Below are 19,504 nucleotides of genomic sequence, written 5' to 3'. Positions count from 1 at the left end.
ACGTCTCCTCCTCAGAACCTCCTCCAGCCTCGTGTCTCCTCATGATGGGGTATATACTCAGGTCCTGACCACTAGGGGGCAGTATGATCCCTGCAGGTGATGGGGTATATACTCAGGTCCTGACCACTAGGGGGCAGTATGGTCCCTGCAGGTGATGGGGTATATACTCAGGTACTGACCACTAGGGGGCAGTGTGATCCCTGCAGGTGATGGGGTATATACTCAGGTCCTGACCACTAGGGGGCAGTATGGTCCCTGCAGGTGATGGGGTATATACTCAGGTACTGACCACTAGGGGGCAGTGTGATCCCTGCAGGTGATGGGGTATATACTCAGGTCCTGACCACTAGGGGGCAGTATTATCCCTGCAGGTGATGGGGTATATACTCAGGTCCTGACCACTAGGGGGCAGTATGGTCCCTGCAGATGATGGGATATATACTCAGGTCCTGACCACTAGGGGGCAGTATGGTCCCTGCAGATGATGGGATATATACTCAGGTCCTGACCACTAGGGGGCAGTATGGTCCCTGCAGGTGATGGGGTATATACTCAGGTCCTGACCACTAGGGGGCAGTATGATCCCTGCAGGTGATGGGGTATATACTCAGGTCCTGACCACTAGGGGGCAGTATGATCCCTGCAGGTGATGGGGTATATACTCAGGTCCTGACCACTAGGGGGCAGTATGGTCCCTGCAGGTGATGGGGTATATACTCAGGTCCTGACCACTAGGGGGCAGTATGGTCCCTGCAGGTGATGGGGTATATACTCAGGTCCTGACCACTAGGGGGCAGTATGATCCCTGCAGGTGATGGGGTATATACTCAGGTCCTGACCACTAGGGGGCAGTATGGTCCCTGCAGGTGATGGGGTATATACTCAGGTCCTGACCACTAGGGGGCAGTATGGTCCCTGCAGGTGATGGGGTATATACTCAGGTCCTGACCACTAGGGGGCAGTATGATCCCTGCAGGTGATGGGGTATATACTCAGGTCCTGACCACTAGGGGGCAAGGCACAGTGCACTTCCGCTCTGTGCTGGACTACATTTCCCGGCATGCAGTGCACTTCCGCTCTGTGCTGGACTACATTTCCCGGCATGCAGTGCACTTCCGCTCTGTGCTGGACTACATTTCCCGGCATGCAGTGCACTTCCGCTCTGTGCTGGACTACATTTCCCGGCATGCAGTGCACTTCCGCTCTGTGCTGGACTACATTTCCCGGCATGCAGTGCACTTCCGCTCTGTGCTGGACTACATATCCCGGCATGCAGTGCACTTCCGCTCTGTGCTGGACTACATTTCCCGGCATGCAGTGCACTTCCGCTCTGTGCTGGACTACATTTCCCGGAGTGCAGTGCGATGTGTTGTGGTTGCGGAGCCTTGATATAAAAGCACAGACTAAAGGTAAAGAAATTATAAAGGCCCCCCCTGTTATATGGCGTCCTCTCCCCCCCCCTCCTCCTGTTATATGGCGTCCTCTCCCCCCCCCCCTCCTCCTGTTATATGGCGTCCTCTCTCCCCTCCCCCCTGTTATATGGCGTCCTCTCCCCCCTGTTATATGGCGTCCTCTCCCCCCCCCTCCTGTTATATGGCGTCCTCTCCCCCCTCCCCTCCTGTTATATGGCGTCCTCTTCCCCCCCCCCTGTTATATGGCGTCCTCTCCCCCCTCCCCCCTGTTATATGGCGTCCTCTCCCCCCTCCCCCCCTGTTATATGGCGTCCTCTCCCCCCTCCCCCCCTGTTATATGGCGTCCTCTCCCCCCCCCCCTCCTGTTATATGGCGTCCTCTCCCCCCCCCCCCCCTCCTGTTATATGGCGTCCTCTCCCCCCCCCCCCTCCTGTTATATGGCGTCCTCTCCCCCCCCCCCCCTCCTGTTATATGGCGTCCTCTCCCCCCTCCCTCCTGTTATATGGCGTCCTCTCTCCCCTCCCCCCCTGTTATATGGCGTCCTCTCCCCCCTCCCCCCCTGTTATATGGCGTCCTCTCCCCCCCCCCCCCTCCTGTTATATGGCGTCCTCTCCCCCCCCCCCCCTCCTGTTATATGGCGTCCTCTCCCCCCCCCCCTCCTGTTATATGGCGTCCTCTCCCCCCCCCCCTCCTGTTATATGGCGTCCTCTCCCCCCTCCCTCCTGTTATATGGCGTCCTCTCTCCCCTCCCCCCTTTTATATGGCGTCCTCTTCCCCCCCCCCTGTTATATGGTGTCCTCTCCCCCCTCCCCCCTGTTATATGGCGTCCTCTCCCCCCTCCCCCCTGTTATATGGCGTCCTCTCTCCCCTCCCCCCCTGTTATATGGCGTCCTCCCCCCCTGTTATATGGCGTCCTCCCCCCCCCCTCCCTCCTGTTATATGGCGTCCTTCCCCCCCCCCCCTCCCTCCTGTTATATGGCGTCCTCTCCCCCCTCCCCCCCCTGTTATATGGCGTCCTCTTCCCCCCCCCCTGTTATATGGCGTCCTCTCCCCCCTCCCCCCTGTTATATGGCGTCCTCTCTCCCCTCCCCCCCTGTTATATGGCGTCCTCCCCCCCTGTTATATGGCGTCCTCCCCCCCCCTCCCTCCTGTTATATGGCGTCCTCTTCCCCCCCCCCTGTTATATGGCGTCCTCTTCCCCCCCCCCTGTTATATGGCGTCCTCTCTCCCCCCCCCCCCTGTTATATGGCGTCCTCTCCCCCCTCCCCCCTGTTATATGGCGTCCTCTCTCCCCCCCCCCCCTGTTATATGGCGTCCTCTCCCCCCCCCCCCTGTTATATGGCGTCCTCTCCCCCCTCCCCCCTGTTATATGGCGTCCTCTCTCCCCTCCCCCCCCTGTTATATGGCGTCCTCTCCCCCCCCTCCCTCCTGTTATATGGCGTCCTCTCCCCCCCCCCTCCTGTTATATGGCGTCCTCTCCCCCCCCCCCCCTCCTGTTATATGGCGTCCTCTCCCCCCTCCCCTCCTGTTATATGGCGTCCTCTCCCCCCCCCCCCCTCCTGTTATATGGCGTCCTCTCCCCCCCCCCCTCCTGTTATATGGCGTCCTCTCCCCCCCCCCCCCCTCCTGTTATATGGCGTCCTCTCCCCCCTCCCCTCCTGTTATATGGCGTCCTCTCCCCCCCCCCTCCTGTTATATGGCGTCCTCTCCCCCCCCCCCCCTCCTGTTATATGGCGTCCTCTCCTCCCCTCCCTCCTGTTATATGGCGTCCTCTCCCCCCCCCCTCCCTCCTGTTATATGGCGTCCTCTCTCCCCTCCCCCCTGTTATATGGCGTCCTCTCCCCCCTCCCCTCCTGTTATATGGCGTCCTCTCCCCCCCCCCTCCTGTTATATGGCGTCCTCTCTCCCCTCCCCTCCTGTTATATGGCGTCCTCTCCCCCCCTCCCTCCTGTTATATGGCGTCCTCTCTCCCCTCCCCCCTTTTATATGGCGTCCTCTCCCCCCTCCCCTCCTGTTATATGGCGTCCTCTCCCCCCTCCCCTCCTGTTATATGGCGTCCTCTCCCCCCTCCCCTCCTGTTATATGGCGTCCTCTCCCCCCCCCTCCTGTTATATGGCATCCTCTCCCCCCTTCCCTCCTGTTATATGGCGTCCTCTCCCCCCTCCCCCCCTGTTATATGGCGTCCTCTCCCCCCTCCCCCCCTGTTATATGGCGTCCTCTCCCCCCTCCCCCCCTGTTATATGGCGTCCTCTCCCCCCTCCCCCCCTGTTATATGGCGTCCTCTCCCCCCTCCCCCCCTGTTATATGGCGTCCTCTCCCCCCTCCCCCCCTGTTATATGGCGTCCTCTCCCCCCCCCCCCCCTGTTATATGGCGTCCTCTCCCCCCTCCCTCCTGTTATATGGCGTCCTCTCCCCCCTCCCTCCTGTTATATGGCATCCTCTCCCCCCCCCCCCCCTCCTGTTATATGGCGTCCTCTCCCCCCTCCCCCCCTGTTATATGGCGTCCTCTCCCCCCTCCCCCCCTGTTATATGGCGTCCTCTCCCCCCCCCCCCTCCTGTTATATGGCGTCCTCTCCCCCCTCCCCCCCTGTTATATGGCGTCCTCTCCCCCCCCCCCCCCTGTTATATGGCGTCCTCTCCCCCCCCCCCCCCCTGTTATATGGCGTCCTCTCCCCCCTCCCCCCTGTTATATGGCGTCCTCTCCCCCCCCCCCCCCCCTGTTATATGGCGTCCTCTCCCCCCCCCCCCCCCTGTTATATGGCGTCCTCTCCCCCCCCCCCCCCCCTGTTATATGGCGTCCTCTCCCCCCCCCCCCCCCTGTTATATGGCGTCCTCTCCCCCCCCCCCCCCCCTGTTATATGGCGTCCTCTCCCCCCTCCCCCCTGTTATATGGCGTCCTCTCCCCCCCCCCCCCCCTGTTATATGGCGTCCTCTCCCCCCCCCCCCCCCCCTGTTATATGGCGTCCTCTCCCCCCCTCCCCCCCTGTTATATGGCGTCCTCTCCCCCCCCCCCCCCCCCTCCCTGTTATATGGCGTCCTCTCCCCCCCCCCCCCTCCCTGTTATATGGCGTCCTCTCCCCCCCCCCCCCCCCCTCCCTGTTATATGGCGTCCTCTCCCCCCCCCCCCCCCCCCCTCCCTGTTATATGGCGTCCTCTCCCCCCCCCAGTTATTATGGCGTAGTGCAGGGCTGGCTGTACTCTGAGCTGCCGGTGGGTCTCGCTGGTTATGGTGAAGTCTTCTCTCTTTTGCAGACGATGAATGTGATGAGGATTGAGTCCGGTGCAGAGGAGGAGCTTCACCATCTGATCCTCGTGAGCCAATGAGGAGACGGGGGGCCCCCTGGTCTGATCACAGACATGGCCTCCCCTCAGGTCTTTTAGGTTCGCCCTCCTCTCCTCGCTCCTCCCTCCAGAGAGAGCTGTTGCGCTGTGATGTCACCAGTGAAGGGGAGGAGCTGACAGCCGGCTCTGTAGTCAGACATGACGCTGCGCTGCTCCTCCTGCGGGGGCAGCGCCACCTCCTCACTCTGGTGCGGGAGTTTGTCCTCCTCCAGATGCAGGTGCTGGACTATTACAAGATGGTGGAGCGGACGACGCTGTCAGGACTGGAGGCTGCGTGTAGGAGACTGCAGGACCTGTGCCGGGCGGGGGCTTCACTACAGCGCAGGGTCCGTACCAGTCACCTGCTGTGCCCTCTGACCTCCCCGTTACACCAGACCCTGGAGGAGGTGAGGCGGAAGCTGCAGCTCGTATCTGTGCAGGTCGCTGCCCTGACGGAGAGGCTCGTCCTGCGTGCGCTGGTGTCTGCAGAGGGCCTGGGAGATCTGTGCCGCATTCTGACCATCCATAACAAGGTCGTAGCGGACGTGTCGGCAGGGGCGGCGCCATGGATGGATGTGCGGCCCATATCCTGCACTAGGGCCCTGGAGATTATAGTGGAGGAGAGGGCCTGGCTGCTGACCCGCCACTTCCTGCAGGCCGGTCCACGTCACTGGCTGGAGGATGTACAAAGTGAAGGGGCGGTGCCACAGGAGGGAGGCGGAGCCTTTTCATCACTTCTGTCAAGCCTTATCCACCAGGATCATCGTGAGGTGGCCCCTCAGCTGCAGATGCTACAGAGTAGAGTGGAGGGGTCCCTCCTGTATGACGAGTACCTCCGGCGCCTGTGGCCGCTCTTCTGGGCCCATCTCTGCCAGACCTTTTACCCAGCCCTAGCTGCCAGCGCCAGGACCACCGCTCTCATCCACTTTCTACACAGTCTACTGACATCTGGTAGGTAATCGGCACGTGTCGCTGCGGTCACTCATTGTAGTTGTCCTGTATCTGCCTCTACCTGGGGCGTGGGGGTTGTTTCTTAATCTGCTCAAAAAGCACTCTAGGGTACTCCGGTATCAGTGTTGGTCTGCTCTGACCACAAGTTCGACTCCACAGCCCTGGGGAGGTCATACAGACACATGGAGGCCACACACGCTACTGAGCCTCATCAGGAGTATGCGATGGTGTTGTAGTGAGGTCATACACTACTGAGCCTCATCAGGAGCATGCCGAGGAGATGTAGGGAGGTCATACAGGCAGGTGGAGGGCATACACAATACTGAGCCTCATCAGGAGCATGCCCAGGTGTTGTAGGGAGGTCATACAGGCACATGGAGGCCACACACAATACTGAGTCTCATCAGGAGCATGCCGTGGTGTTGTAGGGAGGTCATACAGGCAGGTGGAGGCCACACACAGTACTGAGCCTCATCAGGAGCATGCCCAGGTGTTGTATGGAGGCCACACACAATACTGAGCCTCATCAGGAGCATGCCGAGGTGTTGTAGGGAGGTCATACAGGCAGGTGGAGGGCACACACAACACTGAGCCTCATCAGGAGCATGCCCAGGTATTGTATGGAGGTCATACAGGCACGTGGAGGCCACACACAATACTAAACTTCAGCAGGAGCATGCCCAGGTATTGTATGGAGGTCATACAGGCACATGGAGGCCACACATACAATACTGAACCTCATCAGGAGCATGCCCAGGTGTTGTAGGGAGGTCATACACACTACTGAGCCTCATCAGGAGCATGCCCAGGTGTTATATAGAGGTCATACAGGCACATGGAGGCCACACATACTACTGAGCTTCATCAGGAGCATGCCGGGGTGTTGTAGGGAGGTCATACAGGTACATGGATGCCACACACAATACTGAGCCTCATCAGGAGCATGCCCAGGTATTGTAGGGAGGTCATACAGGCACATGGAGGCCACACACAATACTGATCCTCATCAGGAGCATGCCCAGGTGTTGTAGAGAGGTCATACAGGCACGTGGAGGCCACACACAATACTGAGCTCATCAGGAGCATGCCCAGGTGTTGTAGGGAGGTCATACAGGCACATGGAGGCCACACACAATACTGAGCTCATCAGGAGCATGCCCAGGTGTTGTAGGGAGGTCATACAGGCACATGGAGGCCACACACAATACTGATCCTCATCAGGAGCATGCCCAGGTGTTGTAGGGAGGTCATACAGGCACATGGAGGTTACACACAATACTGAGCTCATCAGGAGCATGCCCAGGTGTTGTAGGGAGGTCATACAGGCACATGGAGGCCACACACAATACTGATCCTCATCAGGAGCATGCCCAGGTGTTGTAGGGAGGTCATACAGGCACGTGGAGGGCACACACAATACTGAGCCTCATCAGGAGCATGCCCAGGTGTTGTAGGGAGGTCATACAGGCACGTGGAGGTCACACACAATACTGAGCCTCATCAGGAGCATGCCGAGGTGTTGTAGGGAGGTCATACAGGCACATGGAGGCCACACATACAATACTGAGCCTCATCAGGAGCATGCCGAGGTGTTGTAGGGAGGTCATACAGGCACATGGAGGCCACACATACAATACTGAGCCTCATCAGGAGCATGCCGAGGTGTTGTAGGGAGGTCATACAGGCACATGGAGGCCACACATACAATACTGAGCCTCATCAGGAGCATGCCGAGGTGTTGTAGGGAGGTCATACAGGCACATGGAGGCCACACATACAATACTGAGCCTCATCAGGAGCATGCCCAGGTATTGTAGGGAGGTCATACAGGCACATGGAGGCCACACACAATACTGAGCCTCATCAGGAGCATGCCCAGGTATTGTAGGGAGGTCATACAGGCACATGGAGGCCACACACAATACTGATCCTCATCAGGAGCATGCCCAGGTGTTGTAGGGAGGTCATACAGGCACGTGGAGGCCACACACAATACTGAGCCTCATCAGAAGCATGCCCAGGTGTAGTAGGGAGGTCATACAGGCACATGGAGGCCACACACAATACTGAGCCTCATCAGGAGCATGCCCAGGTGTTATATAGAGGTCATACAGGCACATGGAGGCCACACACACTACTGAGCCTCATCAGGAGCATGCCGGGGTGTTGTAGGGAGGTCATACAGGTACATGGATGCCACACACAATACTGAGCCTCATCAGGAGCATGCCCAGGTGTTGTAGGGAGGTCATACAGGCACGTGGAGGGCACACACAATACTGAGCCTCATCAGGAGCATGCCCAGGTGTTGTAGGGAGGTCATACAGGCACATGGAGGCCACACATACAATACTGAGCCTCATCAGGAGCATGCCCAGGTATTGTAGGGAGGTCATACAGGCACATGGAGGCCACACACAATACTGAGCCTCATCAGGAGCATGCCCAGGTGTTGTAGGGAGGTCATACAGGCACGTGGAGGCCACACACACTACTGCGCCTCATCAGGAGCATGCCCAGGTGTTGTAGGGAGGTCATACAGGCACGTGGAGGCCACACACAATACTGTGCCTCATTAGGAGCATGCCCAGGTGTTATATAGAGGTCATACAGGCACGTGGAGGCCACACACACTACTGAGCCTTATCAGGAGCATGCCCAGGTGTTGTAGGGAGGTCATACAGGCACGTGGAGGCCACACACAATACTGAGCCTCATCAGGAGCATGCCCAGGTGTTATATAGAGGTCATACAGGCACGTGGAGGCCACACACACTACTGAGCCTTATCAGGAGCATGCCCAGGTATTGTAGGGAGGTCATAGAGGCACGTGGAGGCCACACACACAATACTGAGCCTCATCAGGAGCATGCCCAGGTGTTGTAGGGAGGTCATACAGGCACGTGGAGGCCACACACAATACTGAGCCTCATCAGGAGCATGCCCAGGTGTTGTAGGGAGGTCATACAGGCACGTGGAGGCCACACACAATACTGAGCCTCATCAGGAGCATGCCGAGGTGTTGTAGGGAGGTCATTCAGGCACGTGGAGGCCACACACAATACTGAGCCTCATCAGGAGCATGCCGAGGTGTTGTAGGGAGGTCATTCAGGCACGTGGAGGCCACACATAATACTGAGCCTCATCAGGAGCATGCCGAGGTGTTGTAGGGAGGTCATTCAGGCACGTGGAGGCCACACACAATACTGAGCCTCATCAGGAGCATGCCGAGGTGTTGTAGGGAGGTCATTCAGGCACGTGGAGGCCACACACACTACTCAGCCGCATCAGTAGCATGCCCAGGTGTTGTAGGGAGGTCATACAGGCACATGGAGGCCACACACAATGAGTCTTGAGGCATTTAAATTTGGATCAGTCTGAAGTTTTTTTTTTTTAAATAATTGTATTTTTATTTTCATTTTCAAAACAGTATAACAAATAATTTGCACGTATTTCACATTAGAATTTTTCAATAATGGTACAAACAAAAAGAAAAAGAAACCAAGCATTGTCCCCAATGATAATGACAGCTCAGATTCTCTATTAACATAAGGGGGTGTAAAATTTAACAGTGTAATATTATCCTAATGATAAACTAATTACCAAGGACCTCTGAGGCCTCATGCCCAGTAGGTCCAGAAAAAATGGGGGGGAAACTGACAAAAGACATTCAGACTGACTCACCACGACAACAGTTAACATCCGGGTAGAAACAATAGGGGTGACCATTTTATTCTCCTTCTCCTGTCCGCTCCTCTATCCAGTATCGATCCCAACATTCGCAGGTTTTGTCAAACAATGGGAGACGATTGTTCAGGGAGGCAGTCAAGTATTCCATACTTCTAGTCTCCCTTATCCTAGCAAGCAGGTCCATTCGGGAGGGGGGGGCTTGTCTTTTCCAAAACTGCGCTATCAAGCATCTTGCTGCTGTTAGTATGTGCAGGCTCAATTTTGTGGCCGTCTTAGCCATGGGCTGGGGGGAGACGTTTAGTAAATAATATAGTGGGGAGAGTGGAATGTCCACTGCAACAACCTCTCGGAGAAGAGTCTTTACCTCCTGCCAGAAGGGCTGCACCAATGGGCATGTCCAGAAGATGTGTTGAAGAGTTCCCCCGGGCGAACCACATCGCCAGCAGGTATCCGGCGTGTCTGGAAATAATCTGTGCAACAAGGACGGGGTATGATACCACTGCAACATCAGCTTGTACTGATTCTCCTTATGTGTAGCGCACAGAGAGGTTTTAGCTGCCCTATTCCAAATCATCCGCCACGTATCTTGGGATATTGGACCCCCCACTATACTTTCCCACTTGGCCATATACGGATGTGCTATGGGATCATCTGATCTGGGGTGTAATAGTATCATATAGATGTCTGATATAAGACCAGAGGTGTGGGTAGCAGTTTTGCAAATGTGCTCAAACGCAGTGGGCACCGAGACCATTTCAGTATTGCTTAGGGATTGCAGGAGGTGTCTAATGCGAATGTAGTAGAAGTTGGCTGTGTGTGGAAGATGGAATTTATCCTGCAAGGCAGGGAACGGTAAAATCTTCCTATCTCTGTAGTCTACTATGTTTGCGAACCTAAACAATCCCTTCTCGTGCCATGGCTTAATTTCCTGCCCAACTCCAGCCTGTTGCATTAGAGGGGTGTGTAAGAAAGACTGCATAGGGGAGCATTGGGATACCAGCGGAAACCTGGTCACACAGGTCCTCCACAATTTGATCGTGAATGAGATGGGACCCAATTGGGGTTCAGGCAATGTAGGCGCCTCCTCAGGCCATAGGTAAGAATTGGGGTGGAAAGGAGCCATCCATAGTTTCTCAATCTCCATCCATTTGGAGAATGCCGGCAAGGTGGACCACGCTGGAATTCGTCGCAGGTGTGTTGCCCAGTAGTATCTGGTGAGGTCCGGCACCGATAATCCGCCCCTGGATTTATGGGATATTAGCACAGACTTGGATACTCTGTGTCTCTTTTTGGCCCAAATAAAATGTAGAATTGATGCTTGCAGGGATCGTAGGGCTCCCAACGGAACCGGCACCGGCAGGGTTTCAAAGAGGTAAAGCAGCTTAGGTAAGATGGTCATTTTTACCGCTGCTATCCTGCCAAAAAGGGAAAGGGGAAGACTATTCCAGTTGTCCAACAGAGTCCTTATTTCTCTGAAACTATCAGGGAAGTTCTGTCCATAAAGTGTGTTATAGGAGGGGGTCAGGAGTATCCCCAGGTACTTAATAGCTTCAACTTTCCAATTATATCGGAATGTTGCCTGCAATTGATCCACCAATGGTTGGGTAAGGTTAAGGGGTAGCGCTTCTGTCTTTGAGGTATTTACTTTGTAACCAGATAGACGACCATACTGCTGTAACCGCGCTTGTAGGTTAGGCAGAGAGATTAGGGGTTGAGTTATAGTGAGCAGGATGTCGTCTGCAAATAAGGACAATTTGAATTCCCTATCTCTGACCATAATACCATGAATATTAGGGTCTTGTCGGATAGCGGAGGCCAGGGGTTCAATGCAAAGTATGAATAAGAGAGGAGAGAGTGGGCAACCCTGACGAGTACCATTCCTTATCTGCAGAGGTGGGGAGGATGCGTGCGGAAGCTTAATTTCTGCAGTAGGGTTTGAGTACAACCCCCTCAGAGCCTGGAGAAAGGGGCCTTTTATTCCAATATGTTCTAGCACTTGAAACATGAAAGGCCAGCTGAGGCGATCAAACGCCTTCTCAGCGTCTAGACTAAGAATCAAGGCCTGGTCGTTTTGTTTGTTAACTATATCAATAAGATCAATTGTTCTCCTCGTGTTGTCGCCACCCTGACGCCCCGGCACAAAGCCCACTTGGTCTTTATGGATAACCTGGGGGATCCATTGGATCAGGCGATTGGCCAGCAATTTTGTGAATATTTTCAAATCAGCGTTCAGAAGTGCAATCGGCCTGTAATTAGCACAGTCAGTCGCATCTTTCCCCGGCTTGGGGATAAGGGTGATATAGGAGTGGGTAAACGTTGTAGGCATGGGCTCGCCTTGTAAGAACGCATTAAACACTTTTGTCATATGCGGCAACAACACAGGGGAGAAGGTCTGATAATAAAGATATGTGAGTCCATCCGGACCCGGAGATTTCCCGTTGGGCATTCCTTTAATCACTTCCTCTATCTCCTCCAATGTTAATTCTGAGCCAAGTGCCTCAATAGCCTCCAAGGGGAGACCCGGAAGGGAGCAAGAGTTCAAGAAATCTACTAGCAACTTTTTCCTACTGCCCTCATCCAATGGCAGGGTATTTGGTAAGGAGTACAGTTTGGCGTAAAATTCTTGAAAACGAGAGGCAATAGCCCTCGGGTCATGCAAAGAGTTGCCTCCAGAGTCTCGTATAATATGGGGAATTTGGTGATCTCTTCTCTCCCTCAGCTGCTTTGCCAGGAGTGAATGGTGTTTATTTGCCTGCTCATAGTACCGTTGCTTAGTAAACACCAGCAGTTTCTCTACCTCCTGGGTCTGGACCTCACGCAACTGTTCCCTAACCTCAATTAGCTGTTTAAGCCTTCGCCTTGTTGGTTTGGCCAACAAGGCTGCCTCCTGCTTATCGATTTCTTTTCTTAGCTCTTTCTCTAAATGGGCCCTATTCTTTTTCAACCTGGACCCCTGCTCAATGCAGTGGCCTCGGAAGACCGCTTTATGAGCTTCCCACATCACCGGAATGGAGGGAATCGACTTCTCGTTAAACTGAAAATACTCCCGCAAGGCCCCATTTAACTCATCTCTGACCAAGGGCTTCTTAAGGAGAGATTCATTCAGGCGCCAGTGACATACCCTCGTTGTAGTGAGGCCCTCTCTAAGCTGCAGGAGGACTGGCGCATGATCTGACCATGATATGTCCCCCACCTCTGCAGTGTGCATCATTCGTAAGAATTGTATATCTCCAAACCAATAATCTATACGAGTATGGGTGCCGTGTGGGGCTGAGTAGAAGGTAAATGAGCGGTCACCTGGGTTGCCCACCCTCCACAAGTCATACAAGGCAAACCTCCTGATAACTCTACGAAATGCGGCTGAGATGGTGTTCTGTGATCTAGTGGTGGGGTTGGGATCAATTGCTAGGCGGTCCATAGTTTCTGAAAAAATGACATTAAAGTCCCCTCCTATCAATAGGGGGGCTGGTGGGAGTTTAGCTAATTTATTCAGAACTTTGGTGATGAATCGAACCTGGGATGTGTTGGGAGCATATATGTTGCACAGGAGTACGGGTGAGCCGAACAATTTGCCCTGGATGATGATAAAGCGGCCCTTGGGGTCCAAAGTCACTGTCTCAGGCACTATAGGGCACGATGTTGAAAACAGGATTGCCACTCCCGCCTTTTTGTTTTCTGTGGACGCCATATAAGAGACCGGGTAAAGATGCTTAGCAAAGTTAAAGTTCCCTGTCGCGTCGTAATGCGTTTCCTGCAAAAATACCACATCTGCTCTACTCCTCTTCAGCTCATTAAGCGTGAGTCTTCGCTTGCGAGCTGAGTTGAGCCCTTTTACATTTAGCGTTAGGAGCCGAACCATGATTACCTGATTAATGTGTACCTCTGTGCCAGACCCGTGGTTTGCTCCTGCGTGTTATGCGCCTGGTCCTAGAGAGGGAGGAGGCGAGAGGGGCTGTATGTGGGTTCTCCCCTCAGGCTTCAGTGCAGGCGTGAGGGGGGGTGCCGATGTGTGTACACCTAAGATGTTGGAAACACTAGGGAAGAAGGGTAAGGGGTGTGACAAGGGGGGGGACAAAACTTGTATACAACAAGACAAACAATCAAAACAGATAATAATCCAAGTATGAAAATAACAAGAAAACAAGAATGACTTCTCAAGTCTATAACCAGGGAGAGGAGATCTCCTGACCCTGGTGCAGGCCTACCCAGCCGGTCTGCCCCTGAAGCAGGGGAGTATAGTCGGCTGGTCTGGGTTCACCGCCCCCCAAATAGACCCCAATCTGGAGTTAGGGAGCAGAATCCAGAAAAGACCCACCTAGTGGGGAAAACGTGGTATTGTAACCCTGGAAAGGGGAGGAAGAGATTCTTCTCTGCCAGTACAATACTACACTAGCTGGAATACTTTGATTTATCACAAACTATCTAGAAAATCCGGGTAGTAACCCCGGTGCCTTTTATGCATATTACTAACTAGAGATTCTGAGGGGGGAAAGGGTATCCTGAACATAAGCAAACATAAACAGGCATAAGACCCCTATTAAACTGTAAAGGATATATGTCTAGCAGGCGTTCTTCTTTAGTCAAAAGAGTCCTGGGATAGAGCTCTGGCTCGTGATCTTCGTCTCTTTTGTTGCGGCTGACTCTTATATTGCTGCTGGCGTAACTGGTGGGGGGGAGCCCCCCAGTCGTCAAGTCGTGGAGTCGGAATGTTCCAGATGCCACAAAATTCCTGAAGCTCCTCAATCACAGTAAGCGTGGCTGTAATTCCATCCTTGGTGGCCGACAGGGCAAATGGGAAGTTCCAGCGGTAAGAGATGCCGTTCTCACGTAGAATGTCCAACAACGGCCGTAGAACCCGCCTCTTCTGAAGTGTAATTCCAGAGAGATCTTGGTAGAGCTGTATGGCATCTCCATTGAAATTGAAGTTCTTATTTTTCCTCGCGGCAGACATAATGCGCTCCTTCAGTCCAAAGTCGTGCACACAACAGATGACATCCCGTGGATTTCCTCCCAGTGTTTTAGGCCTCAAGGCTCTATTAGCTCTGTCAAGCTTCACCTGTGTTTCCGGTTCTCCTAGTAATGTTGAGAAGAGTGCTTGCAGTGTAGTGCTTATATCCTCCTTGCCCTCCACCTCTGGTATGCCCCTCACCCTAATGTTGTTGCGTCTTCCTCTGTTATCAAGATCTTCCAAGTGTCTGGCCATGTCTTGTAGTGCGACAGATTGGGAGTGCAAAGTATGTTGCGTATGTGAGATCTGACGCCTTGAGTCTGCCTGTGCAGTCTCCAGCTCATCAATTTTCTGCGTCATGCACTGAATATCACGCCGTACCTCTGAGATTTCAGACTTAAACGCCTCTTTAACTTCAGTTATCAGCGATTTAAAGTCTTCTTTAGTAGGCAAATTCTGGAGATGGGTATGCCAGTACGGTGCCGGGGCTGATGGCCTCATTTCTGTGTCATAGTGCTCAGGTGATGATGCCCACTCTGGGGAAGGTGCTGCATATCGGGTGAGGGTGGGGGTAGCACCCAGCTCCTCCTCTTGTTCTCCTGACCTGGGGATATACGGGGTACCCGGGACAAATTCTCTCGGCAGTTGGGGGGATCGTAGAGGAAGATCCCTAGAGTGTTCCCCCAGTCTTCCATCTTCCTGGCCAGAGCCTGGTTCAGTCTCCTGGGGCTGTAACTGGGGTGCGGTGATAGCCTCTGACTGAGGGGGCTTCACCCCCCCAGGTTTGTGCTCCTGGGCTATGGCTGATGTTGGGGCCACTTTATTATGGCGCTGCTGCGCCGTTGTATTCTGGCGCTGGTGCGCCGCTATGTTTGGGCGCTGCTGCGCCGCTTCATTTTGGCGCTGCTGCGCTGTAGGGGAGCCGCTCTGTCCTTTGTGCTGAGGGCTAAGATGGCGGCTTGGCGCGGCCTGTGACGGGCCAGCCGAGCCTTTGCAGCTCGCATGTGCCGGCGGCGCCGCGGTGGTCGCCGCGGACCCTCGTCTCCCCGCTGCTGGTATCGGGGCCATAGCTGGCGCTTTAGGAGATTGCGGTGAGTCACCTTTTGATTTATCAGGTCTCCCGGCTGCACGTGGGCCCGCTCCGGTCGTGGCTGCGGACCTCAGGAAGAAGCGGGTGAGCGGCGTTTCGCTTGTCCGCCCGGTGTCTCGGGGTCTTGGGTGCTTTGCTCCCCTTCTGGGGGTATTTTTTGCCTTTGGGGCCAGGATAGTTCCCCTCCTTTTAGCTTAATTAGGCACCGGGGCTGCGGAGCTCCGTTAGTGTGCGGCCATCCTGTCCAGAGTCCAAGCCACGCCCCCCCTCAGTCTGAAGTTTAATCTTCCCTTTTGCTTTTGAGGATCTTTCCATATTCTGACCTCTGTGGATATTCATTGTGATTTTTATTGATAATGTTGATGATTTATTGTTCTCCTTTATATAGCACAGAGCTTGTCACGTCAGTCTCATCACCTTCCGCTATGTAGTGGATGAAGCTGGAGGGTGTGGGATGTTGTGTCCTGTAGTGATTGTAGTTTGTGTTGTGTATGATCTTCTACAGGTGATCTCCCGGAGCAGTGCAGAGAGGAGGGCCGCCGCCATTGTCATCTCTTACTGTGCACCATGGCTTGTATCTCCTGGGACAGAGGTAAGACGTTGGGGCGGCTTTGTCCAGGGCGGGGGCTCAGTGGCTGTGAGGTCCATGGTCTGACATTGTGTCTTCTGTAGGGATGTGTCAGGCGTTGAGTTCAGCGCTTACAGATAAATGTGTGACTTCAGTGCTGGATGATGGGGCTCGCAGGACTCACAGCAGAACCTCTGCTGCTCTCGTCACAGTGTGCCAGGAGCTGGTGGCGCTGCTCAAGGCTCTGACCTCTGGTAAGGAGCCTCCAAGACTTGACCTGTCACACAGATCCACCTCGAGTCTCTGACTGTGATGTTGTTTCTGCAGCCGGTGATGTCTCTGGTCATCAAGGCTTCCTTGGCCGCTGTCTGACATCTCTCCAGCTGTGTGACCTGTGGCTGAGGAGTCGCTCTCAGATCTACACCACTTCTGGCTCTTTGTGTCATCTTCTGCTGATAACCCATGGAGATGTGCCGGTAGGGGGCCTGAGGGGCCAGTGCCAAATCTTTACACCTGGTGCAGACTTCTTTGTATATCTGACCACATCTCATCTCCTCTCAGGTGATAAGCGAAGAGGTGCGGAGGGTGACGGACGCCGTGGACTGCATGGAGTGGCCTCCCGAGTGTCAGCGACTGTACATCAAGCTGCATAAAGTGTCTGAGAGCCTGGAGGTGAGTGACTGCTGGTGACCTACCTGTTCCGCACAGAGAGGGTGTGATTGCAGTACTGGGATCCCGGAGGTCCTCTCTAGGATGGTAATGGACCTTCTCTGCTCGGCAGGGCCTTGTTTTGTGTCTGCCGCGTCTCCTGGGTTCTGTCTGCTCTCGTCAAGCTCAGGATATTTTCCAGCGTTTGATGCCTGTGGGACGTCACTGGAGAGGGAAGATGGCCGCTGGTGAGTGCCCAGGGAGTGGCAGACGTCAGCGACGGGAAGCAATATGCTGGATATAGACCTTGATCCTGTATGGAAATGATCCATTGACCTTCCCTGCAGGTCCACACTTGGTCCCCAGTGAGTACGCCCGGGCTGCAGTTAATACGGTGCTGTTGCCTTTGCTGGAAGGAGTCGGCGTGCTTTCTCCAGAAGGCCAGCTTTCTTCTGTGTCCCTCGCTGTAGGGGTGTTCATGGAGGCCTGGATGGAGCATATACTGCAGGAGAGGCAGAGGTTCAGGTGTGTATCTCCCCGAGGTCCCTGAAACCAGTCCTTATTTCTCATGTACACGAATCACAAACCCTTAGGGATATTTGGTTTATGGCTGAAAGTTCAGGTTGGACCTACAAACTTTACAGATGACGTTTAAGGACATGTGCCATCAGCTTTACTGGTTGTCCCTCAGCACTTCTCTTATTATAACTAGAGTTATAAAGATTCTGCTCATCAGTCTGGGGCATCCTATCATTTATTCACTCCCTGTAATGATACAGCACATGGGGACCATGCGGGACTTGTAAGACGAGGTGCTCCGGTCATGTAGCCCCAGACTGATGAGCATCATTTTTTATAGAGTTATAATAAAAGAAGTTCAGACTTCTTAGGCCCCTTCCACACTAGCGAGTGTGATGCGATGAACTCGCATCACACTCGCAACGCAAGCTGCCGGGAACGCACGGCCCGAACCCTGCACCGCGGGAGTGAACTCAGCATGTCAGTTCACTCCCGCGGTGCAGGGTTCGGGCCGTGCGTTCCCGGCAGCTTGCGTTGCGAGTGTGATGCGAGTTCATCGCATCACACTCGCTAGTGTGGAAGGGGCCTTAGTAGGACACGTCTTCCATCAGCAGAAGTGATTGTAGATGTCCTTAAATGTTACCTTCCTAAACTTGTGGCTGTTACTGTCCTGTAAGATGTTTTATCGCTATTTGCACAACCTGTGGTGTTCTCTAGCAAGGACCGATATTTACTGGTTTTATTCAGAAATTGTACAATAAATTTCTTGGTTTAATCAGAATTGGTTTTTAGACAGTCCTCCTTATCATACCGTTTACATTATCATTAGGTGACTCCTAACAATAGATCAGCAGTGGCCGCTGAGCTTAGAGAGCCATCAGAAGGTTGTATCAGAGAGGCAAAGAAGTGGTCGTCCTGTGGCCACATCACTCACCCTGATAACAAGGGAACACCTGGAGAAGGACCAGGGGTCTCAGTGCTGTTCGCTGATGAGCAGAAATGATGAGGGCCATTTATGGATTGCATCAGCCACTGGTGTCATCACATGAGGCTTTGGAGGAGATACATGGAGGGCAGGAGTCCAGTCAGTACTGGTCCAGTACAGCCCCTGCTCCCGGTATAACACTATTATCCAGTCCTGTATAACGCAGGTCTTCATGGAGGACAATGCTCCAGATCATCGTCCTCATGTGGAGACGTCTCCTCAAGGCCTCAGGATATGACGTGGGTCACACCCGGTGCCGGTTCTAGTTTCATCAATGGTTGGATGATCTCCCCATCATCTTGTACTGATGTCACTGCAGGGGGAGCTCTGTACATCTGGGGAGGTGTCCCCTTCCTGACGCTCAGTGTTTGTCTTTCAGTCTGCAGGGGGCGCTCCAGCTGAGATGTGACTTTGAGAGCGTCCGTGATGTGCTGCGATGTCCGGAGCTGGGTCTGCCTGCGGAGGTGCTGGAGCCGGTTCTGTCTCTGTCGGTTTTCCAGCAGGCTGATAACGCCATTGTGTGCCTCCTCCAGCAGCCGTCTCATAAGACTTACCTGCAGGCTCGCGGCTGCTCCGTTTTCTGCTGTGAGTAGATGTTGTTGTTTTCTTCCGCAGATCTTCTGGTTCTCTGCTCGCTAATCCAATCTTCTGCCCATCAGGTCCCCCCCTGTGTCGCTCAGCTGTGGACAGCCTATCGGACAGCCTGCAGAGCCTGGACAGCCTGGGACGCAGAGTGTGGAGCCATAACTACCCCGCACAGAGGCCGAGGCACAGCCACGACTCCTACCTCCCCCACAACCAGCGCCAGTGGCTCTCCCTGCGCCTCCATAAAGGCTGGGGAGGACTGGGCTGAGGCACAATCTAAGTTATTATTATTTTATACCTGCAGAGCTCTATTTTATTAAATATTTCTTATATTCTGCCTTGTGGTGGTGACTGTCGGGGATGATGGGTGGCTGGACGGGCGATGGGTGACTGTCGGGGATGATGGGTGGCTGGACGGGCGATGGGTGACTGTCGGGGATGATGGGTGGCTGGACGGGCGGCGGAGGTCATCACTGTCCTGTTACTGTGGGTTTAGGAGGCAGTAACTTCTTCACACACATTTTAAAACACGACTATGGAAAAGTTATTTCCTAATTACATTGCTGTTCACATTTTGTGTTCTACAAACTGCTATTGTGACCACATGTTTACATTATGGTTTGTAAACTCAATGTTAACGCAATGTTATTGGGTAAATCTCGGCTGTTGTATTGTGAGCACAGCCTCAGACTATGCACAGACGTTGCTGGGAGGAAGTCCGCTGTAGCAGCCCGGCTGTGTGTATGAGCCCATAGAAATACATGAGGAGGTCCCTAAAGGCCTAAAG

General features: G+C 54.1%; 2 protein-coding genes across 2 annotated transcripts; one reads left to right on the top strand and one right to left on the bottom strand.

Moving 5' to 3' along the window:
• Window positions 1-1,269: 1,269 nt before the first annotated feature.
• CCDC142 (coiled-coil domain containing 142) lies at window positions 1,270-19,054 on the top strand. The gene is made up of 10 exons (XM_072131738.1): window positions 1,270-1,409; window positions 4,665-5,684; window positions 15,918-16,004; window positions 16,085-16,234; window positions 16,308-16,456; window positions 16,542-16,652; window positions 16,762-16,876; window positions 16,976-17,153; window positions 18,512-18,717; window positions 18,792-19,054. Exons 2-10 carry the CDS (start codon window positions 4,733-4,735, stop codon window positions 18,983-18,985), a joined length of 2,142 nt encoding a protein of 713 aa, XP_071987839.1. The 5' UTR covers window positions 1,270-1,409; window positions 4,665-4,732; the 3' UTR covers window positions 18,986-19,054.
• On the bottom strand, window positions 13,917-15,390 carry LOC140108425 (uncharacterized). The gene has a single exon (XM_072131737.1). The coding sequence runs from the start codon at window positions 15,388-15,390 to the stop codon at window positions 13,951-13,953; it is 1,440 nt and encodes a 479-aa protein (XP_071987838.1). The 3' UTR covers window positions 13,917-13,950.
• Window positions 19,055-19,504: the final 450 nt, after the last annotated feature.

Source organism: Engystomops pustulosus, unplaced genomic scaffold (genome assembly GCF_040894005.1).
Source record: "Engystomops pustulosus unplaced genomic scaffold, aEngPut4.maternal MAT_SCAFFOLD_129, whole genome shotgun sequence".
Lineage (NCBI taxonomy): Eukaryota > Metazoa > Chordata > Amphibia > Anura > Leptodactylidae > Engystomops > Engystomops pustulosus.
This window is presented reverse-complemented; position numbering and strand designations above follow the sequence as displayed.